The following is a 7,613-nucleotide window of genomic DNA, read 5'->3' on the forward strand; positions in this document are numbered from 1 at the left end:
TTACACTTAGAGTTTTAAAGTCATCCGAAACTTCTCTAAACCTACGGTTTGACTTTCTAGTAGTCAACACTTTACATGTAGGCTTCTCAACTCTTTCAAAGACCGCCAATTTCATTCACACCTACAGTTTGACTTTCAAGTAGTCAAACCTTTAAAGTAATCTGAAACTCCTCTAAACCTATACGTTGATTTTGTCGATTAACTACTTCTTTCTTTGTTGTAGTTATTCAATATGTCGACAAATAGAGGATGAATGTATAGAAAGAATGATGATCGAGGGGCTCTTAGCCGGACCTATGTCAGACACTTGGAAGGTTTTTTGGACATTGCTTATGCCAATGAAGATTATGTTGAAAGGACAACTACACATGATGGGATAGTGTTCCACATTAGATGTCCTTGCTCCAAGTGTCGAAAGGAAGCCTGTAGAGAAAGAGAAGACGTGAAACTACACTTGATGAAATATGGTTTCATGCCTGATTATATCATTTGGTGGGGACATGGTGAAACCTTTTCTTTACATGCATCTCATCAAGACGTGGGTCAATCTTCTAATCCTATAGTGGATCATAATGAAGGTTATTTTCAAATGGTGAACGATCACATGGTACATGATGCCATGACATGGGAAGAGCAAACACCTAATCCATCTACCCAAGGCTTTTATAACATGTTACAAACTGTTGACGAGCCTTTATGGGATGGATGTAAAACTTTTTCAAAATTAGGGGCTGCGACGAGTTTGTTGCATTGGAAGGCAGAATGTAATGTACCCGAGACAACATATAATAGAGTGTTTCCTATTTTTAAGCGTATGCTACCTGAGGGTGATAAATTACCCTGTAACTTCTATGAGATGAAGAAGAGTTTGGAAAATCTTGCTCTACCAAAACAAAAGATCGATGCTTGCAAAAACCATTGCATGTTATTTTACAAGCATGATTCTGGGTTGACCCACTGCAGAGTATGCGATGAAAGTCGTTACAAGACAAGTGGACGAAAAAAGGTCCCTAACTTGGTGTTGACGTACTTACTGATTGTTCCAAGACTCCAAAGATTGTATATGTCTCTAAAGATCGCGAAAGAGATGACTTGGCATTACGATCATCGGGTGAAACCGGGTGAAATGGTACATCCAAGTGATGGTGCGGCTTAGAAGCATTTCGACATGAGGGATCCTAACTTTGCTTCTAAGATCCGGAATGTTCGTCTTGGGTTATGCACCTACGATTTCAATCCGAATAATTTTACTTTGAATCCGTATTCACTATGGCCCGTCTTTATTACCATCTACAATCTACCTCCTTGGATGGCTTTGAAAGATTCGTATGTTGAGCTTGCATTGGTCATCCCTGGTAGAAAGAGCCCCGGTCAGAATTTGGATGTGTTTCTCAGGCCGCTAATAGATGATCTAAAAATGTTGTATACGGAGGGTGTTCTTACATATGATGTGTATCGTAAGAATAATTTCAAGATGAGGGCTATACTACTATGGACCATCAGCAACTTCCCAGCTTATGCAATGTTGTCGGGTTGGAGCACGCATGGCAAGTTAGCCTGCCCATATTGCATGGGGGAGGTGGATTCCTTCTAGTTAAAAAATGGAGGGAAATCATGTTGGTTTGATTGTCATCAGAGATGGTTACCTAGAACACACCCCTTCCGTCGTGATCGAAAAGGATTTATGGCAGGTAATAGGGTGTTAACTGGTCCACCACCTGAGGTAACCGGTGAAGAGATCTGGGAGTTCGTTCGTCACCTTCCAACTGTTTATGAGGGTATCCCATATAGTTCAAAAAATAGAAAAATTAGTGGGTTCGGAACCAATCATAATTGGGTAAAGAGAACATCTTTTGGGAGTTGCCATATTGGAAGACGTTGTTGATCCGACACAACCTCGATGTCATGCATATTGAGAAGAATGTTTTTGAGAATCTCTTTAACACCGTCATGGATACGTCAAAAACTAAAGACAATGTAAAGGCGAGAAGAGATGTAGAGGTTCATTGCGATCGACGGGATTTGCACATTGCCATGTCAGGCAACAAAGTAGTGAAACCAAAGTCATCGTACAGTTTGAGCAAACAACAAGTAAAACAAGTGTGTGCATGGTTGAAGAAGTTGAAGTTTCTAGACGGGTATGCTTCGAACATAGGGAGTTGTGTGAACCTAGAAGATTCTATCTTTTATAGCTTCAAGAGTCATGATTGTCATGTGTTTATGCAACGATTGCTTCCTATTGCTTTACGAGGGATGATACCAACTTCGATATGGGATGCAATAACGGAGTTGTGCACATTCTTCCATGTGATATGTTCAAGGGTGTTACACATAGATGACTTRGTTCCATTGCAAACAAGTATTGTTCAAACAATTTGCAAGTTGGAAAAGGTCTTTCCGTCCGGATTTTTTGATTCAATGGAACACCTCGTTATACATTTGACACGTGAAGCTATAAATGGTGGTCCGATCCAATATAGGTGGATGTATCTCTATGAAAGGTGAGTTCCTAATTTTATTGAAATATAGTACAATATATTCATATAAAAAACTCTTCTTGTCCCTAACATGTATTTCATCTCTTTAGGAAGCTTGGGTCGTTAAAGAGAACGGTTCGAAACAAAGTAAGGGTTGAGGGCTCTATCRTTGAGTCGTACCTTGTAAATGAACTTTCTACCTATTGCTCCCTCTATTTTGATCCAACAATAGAAACAAGACATAATCGTGAGTCAAGGAACTTTGCCACGAATATCCCGAGTTGTTCGGAGACCGATGATCGATTAAGCATATTCAAGGTTCCATCTCGTCCATAGATATGTCTTGTTCAACTGTGTAGAAGTTCAACCTTTCCAGACCACCTTTGATGAAAAGATTCGACAAACTGAACTGAATATTGATGATGTTGAACTTGATAGAATTCGGGAGGAGAGGTTTGCTGACTGGTTCTCGCACCACGTGAGTATATATATACCGGTCATTGGTATTAATATACAGAATGTAATGACGTACGTTATGTGTTTCTTACGTGTGACCTTCTTTTATAGGTCATGTTCGAGTTAAACGACTCAAATGAACAATTAAAATCCCTAACACGCAGACCGGGCCGTCATGCCACCATGCATCAGGGATACTTTGTGAATGGTTACAAGTTCCATACGGTGACCCATGGATCCGATCGAGTTACCCATAATAGTGGTATATGTGTAAGGGGGGCATGTTATGACGAGTGTGAGTCTGACTTCTATGGAATGTTAGATGAAGTTATAGAGGTGGAGTATTATGGCTCAGTGCGACAGGTGGAGTATTATGGCTCAGTGCGACAGGTGGTTGTCATGTTCAAATGCACTTGGTTTGATACTGCCTCGGGGGTTAGAGTTGACCCTAAACACAATTTGGTAGATATCAAATATAAGTCTAGATTTGGATCCGACGACCCGTTCGTTCTAGCATCACARGCAGAACAAGTCTATTATACTTCATATCCTTCGATGACAAAGGATTTGAAAGATTGGTGGGCAGTTGTCAAGACAAAGGCTCGTGGCATATATGAAGTGTCCGACATGATTAATGATGTTGAAAACAATGATCATGTGGATGGAGAACAATTCTTTCAAGTCAACGAAAGGGTAACTCATACAACGTTCTCATTGGAAAACGAGCTCGATGATGTTTATCTTGCCACAGGGGAGGTAAACATACTCCATAATATAAATAAAGATGAAGGTGGCGACAAATCGAACGAAGAAAGCGAAGATGAACCAGAATTTGAAGACATAGATGATGATTCAAATGATGAAKATKAACCGATGTTATCTGATCATTCTTCTGATGAGTAGCTTGTCTTCTGTATGCTTATTTTACAGTTATACATATATAATCGCGATTTGTCATTATCTTTTTTCATGATATAATCTAATGTTTGTTTTTTCAGGATATGTCACGCCGAGAGCGTGGTAGAGGCTGTCATGGGAGTCGTGGCATCCCCATGTCTGGTAGGGGTAGCAATTCTGCCCGCGCCGATGACATTGTAGAGTTTCCGGACACCGGTTTTCACGGTTTAGATGAGCAAGAGGTGGCCATGGAGCCCCCAGCTTCGACAGGTTCGGGTTCGGGGAGAGGTCGAAACATAGAGATGTCGACACGGAGTCATCCGAGCCACCGAAGACATCTGTCTTTGTTAGGCCATGGGTAAGTAGTTGTGGTATAAGACTTTGTATTACATAATAAAATAATATGAATGTCTTTGTGTTGTAAATATTTGTTTAATTGTACAGGTTTAAAGATGCCCATGTTATCCGAGAGATGACAACTATCTTCAGGTCTTCTTTTGCTGGTATGTGGCATAGATGGAAGGAAGTACCTCAGGAAGCACGTGACTTGATGTTCCAGCCCTTTAGGGTTAGTGTACCATTTTAATGTAATTATACATATAAGGTTATTGTTTTTACATTTATACAAACATTTTGTATGTAGGCTAAGTTCCAGTGGGAACCTGAGCTGGATGATATGGTTCATGATTTATGGACCAAAGCCATGCACAACAGGTACTCTGACTGGATGAGCTCTACACGCGACTAGGCCATGGCACAGGCCTATCCTGGTGATCAGCAATGGGATGGTGAGGACTTCTCATGGAGTAGATTACACCATCCCATATGGATACCAGACAGGTTTTGGCTGCAGATGATTGACATAGTATGTATCTCTATTGTGAGCTTTTCGAACTGCCAGGTGTACCACCTTTCGTCTTATATATGTGCTCTGTTTTTAACAGGTTTGGGATACCGAGGCTTGGAAAAGAAAATCCAAGATCAATCGGGCCAATCGGAACACCCAGTTTGAGGGGGTGTCGTCCAGACACACTGGGGGCTCGATTAGTACTGCACAACATCAAGACAGGATGGTGAGTATATAATCTTTTTTGAAAATGTAATTCGTTCTTTATGTTAGTAACAACTTAACTAATTGTCGAATGTAGGCACAAGTAATGGATCGTGAGCCAACTGCTACTGAGGTATTTGAGCGTACTCACTGCACGAACCAGAAGTTCGATCAAGTTTCGTCCGACCCGCCTACCAATCCTCCTCAGTTCAGTTATCCCAAAGCTGCTAGATATCATGTAAGTTTTCTAAAACCATTACTTTGGTTAATAGATACGTTTGGTAGGTTTAAGGTAATATATTTCAACAAACATAGTGATGCTATTAGTTTGGGCTGCCATTGTTGGGCAGACGTTAGGCTAAGTAAGTAGGTTGAGAATGTGACTTCGAACATTGGTATTATTAGAATGCTTAGTTGTTAAATASATRCATTGRTTATRYTTGATTTACAGTCGTTATGCTGCTGAAATATCTACATACATAACCTCACCCGCTTTTGTTTTGGTGAACCATAGGAGCGATTTCAATCACTTAGGGGTGAGTCACAATCTAGTACCGACAGCCCTTTCCCTGATGAGGCATCTCTTTGGGAGCAAAGTGTCGGAGTGCGGAGGAAAGGCCGAATATTTGGTTTCGGGACCACCCAGGATCCCTCTTATGCTATGACGGGTAGATGTAGCAGTAGCGGGTCATCATACTAGTCAAGAGCGGAGGTWCGTTGGTTATATTGTTATAAACTTTCTCATTACTAAAATTGCGAACAAATTACTGACTTTGTCGAATATTGAATATTTACAGGTAACAGAGTTGAGAGAGAAGTTGGCAAGGGTAGGAGAGGAACTGGAAACCGAACGGAAGAATATGGCAGATTTGGAGGCCGAATAGGCCAGACAAGCTGCTGCATTAGCCCAACAGGCCGCATTATCCGACCATTTTGCTACGTTTATACGGCAGTCAGGATACGTTTTCCCACCTCCGACACCTTCCGATAGTTAGATTGTATGTATTTGAAGATTAAATTGTATGAATTGAATATTTTAAATTGTATGAATCCATATTTTAAATCGTATGAATTGGTAAGTTAAAATGTTATATTATTATTTTCAGTTTTTTTATAAATAGATACAGGAATTATGCAATTTCAAAAAATTTATTTTTTAAATTTATACAAATTAGCGACGGATTAGCAAGGGAAAATCCGTCGCTGAAAGTCCTTGAAAATTCCCTCGCAAATCCGTCGCTGAAAGTTCCCTCGCAAATCTGCCGCTGAAGGTTCCGTCGCAGATCCGTCGCTGAAAGTTTCGTCGCATATCCGTCGCTGGAAGTTTCCTCGCAGATCCGTCGCTGAAAGTTCCCTCGTAGATCCGTCGTTGAAATTTCCGTCGCAGATCCGTCGCAAAATACTTCCCTCGCTGTCAAAGACCTTCCAGCCTAGTGGTAAAAGGCATGGGCATGGCATAGTCATGAACCCGAGTTCGATCCCTGGGAGGGGATTGTTGGCGACATTTAAGTGGGGCCATGTTTAGCCTCCAAATTTGCCGGGGATTAGTCGGGCTTTGGCCCGGACACCCTTACAAAAAAAAATACTTCCCTCGCTGATCCGTCGTTGAAAGTATCCCTCGCAAATCCGTCGCTGATAGCATTACCTACGACTATTTGACCGACGGAGTATCAGCGACGGATCAGCGACAAATTACCTTTTCAGTGACGGATTTGCGAGGGATTTTTCCCTCGCTGATACTCTGCATTTTTGTAGTGACATTGTTGATTGATCTTATAAGCATATTGGCTCTCTCTCTCTCTCTCTCTCGCGCCAGGGGCCTGATCTCTGCCTCTATGTACGTTGTTCTTTATGAATCGCAGAGTTGAGTTTGAATACTTGAACCGTGGGTCGTCCTGGAAGAACACCTTCTCTCCTTGTTCATCGCGATAGACCACCCCTAGCTCTGGCTCCAATATTACCGTCCATGAGAGGATGTACTTAATGCCTTCAAGTTGATCGTTCGACGTTATGACACTAGGCTGATCGACCCCCATGTTCAGATCGATCTGGAAGTCCACCTTGCACCTGATGTCAAGTAGGTTAGTCAAAGTTGGCAAGAGCAAACTTCATCTTTTTGTCCTTCTTGTGATCAATATACAAGTACAGAGTAAGAAGATTCCAAGGGTTGAGGTTTATGAGATCGTAGTCTGTGAAGATGCTGATCTGACCCTGGGACTGTTCTATCATGTACTCATTGAAGACGGTCTGGTTATGCACCAAGGTTCTCTTCTTGATGTCAAGCACCTGCTTGATCCCGTCCATGAAGTGAACTTGGCTAACGGGTTGCATGTACTGACGAATGAACCTCTATCGAATGTATTCATGTGCCATTGGGTGTAAATTGATATTTTACTTGGGCGCTTCATCCCTCTAGCTGTACAGGAACTTGTAAATCTTCTTATTAGCATCAGAATCATCAATAGGATTTTCTTTAGAAATTTTCCTCATCATCGCATCCATCTGGTCCTTGATCTCTTGTACACGTTCTTGGAAAAGTTTGGAGCTCTGAGGCATGTTGTTGCTCGTTCTGCTTGTGCTTTCTCTGCCTTCGTGACTTGGCCTTGGTGAAGGTGGAACGACCCTCGTTCCTTGAACAGGAACTCTGGATCTGTGAGTCTAGTAGAGGTGGAACGACAACGGTTATCTTAGGAGGAAATGGTATGGCTATTGGAGGAGGCCTTGATGTTCTG

The 7,613-nt window shown here is 41.6% G+C and overlaps 2 protein-coding genes across 2 annotated transcripts; both read left to right on the forward strand.

The window, feature by feature from the left end:
- Positions 1-253: 253 nt before the first annotated feature.
- LOC112504697 lies at positions 254-1,156 on the forward strand. Its single transcript, XM_025108640.1, has one exon. It carries the CDS (start codon positions 254-256, stop codon positions 1,154-1,156), a length of 903 nt encoding a protein of 300 aa, XP_024964408.1.
- A 3,425-nt stretch (positions 1,157-4,581) lies between these two features.
- On the forward strand, positions 4,582-5,581 carry LOC112504698. The gene is made up of 4 exons (XM_025108641.1): positions 4,582-4,695; positions 4,775-4,903; positions 4,979-5,119; positions 5,396-5,581. Exons 1-4 carry the CDS (start codon positions 4,582-4,584, stop codon positions 5,579-5,581), a joined length of 570 nt encoding a protein of 189 aa, XP_024964409.1.
- The last annotated feature ends 2,032 nt before the right edge of the window (positions 5,582-7,613 follow it).

Source organism: Cynara cardunculus, unplaced genomic scaffold (assembly GCF_001531365.2).
Source record: "Cynara cardunculus var. scolymus isolate 2C unplaced genomic scaffold, CcrdV1 Un_Scaffold_6545, whole genome shotgun sequence".
NCBI lineage: Eukaryota > Viridiplantae > Streptophyta > Magnoliopsida > Asterales > Asteraceae > Cynara > Cynara cardunculus.

What these genes read in the sequence shown, in the direction of transcription:
- LOC112504697 (XM_025108640.1), top strand. Translation starts at nt 254, where the DNA reads ATGTATAGAAAGAATGATGATCGAGGGGCTCTTAGCCGGACCTATGTC.
- LOC112504698 (XM_025108641.1), top strand. Translation starts at nt 4,582, where the DNA reads ATGGCACAGGCCTATCCTGGTGATCAGCAATGGGATGGTGAGGACTTC. An exon ending in CACAACATCAAGACAGGATG is followed by an intron (nt 4,904 to 4,978) that starts GTGAGTATATAA and finishes TGTCGAATGTAG; the next exon opens with GCACAAGTAATGGATCGTGA. An exon ending in CCAAAGCTGCTAGATATCAT is followed by an intron (nt 5,120 to 5,395) that starts GTAAGTTTTCTA and finishes GGTGAACCATAG; the next exon opens with GAGCGATTTCAATCACTTAG.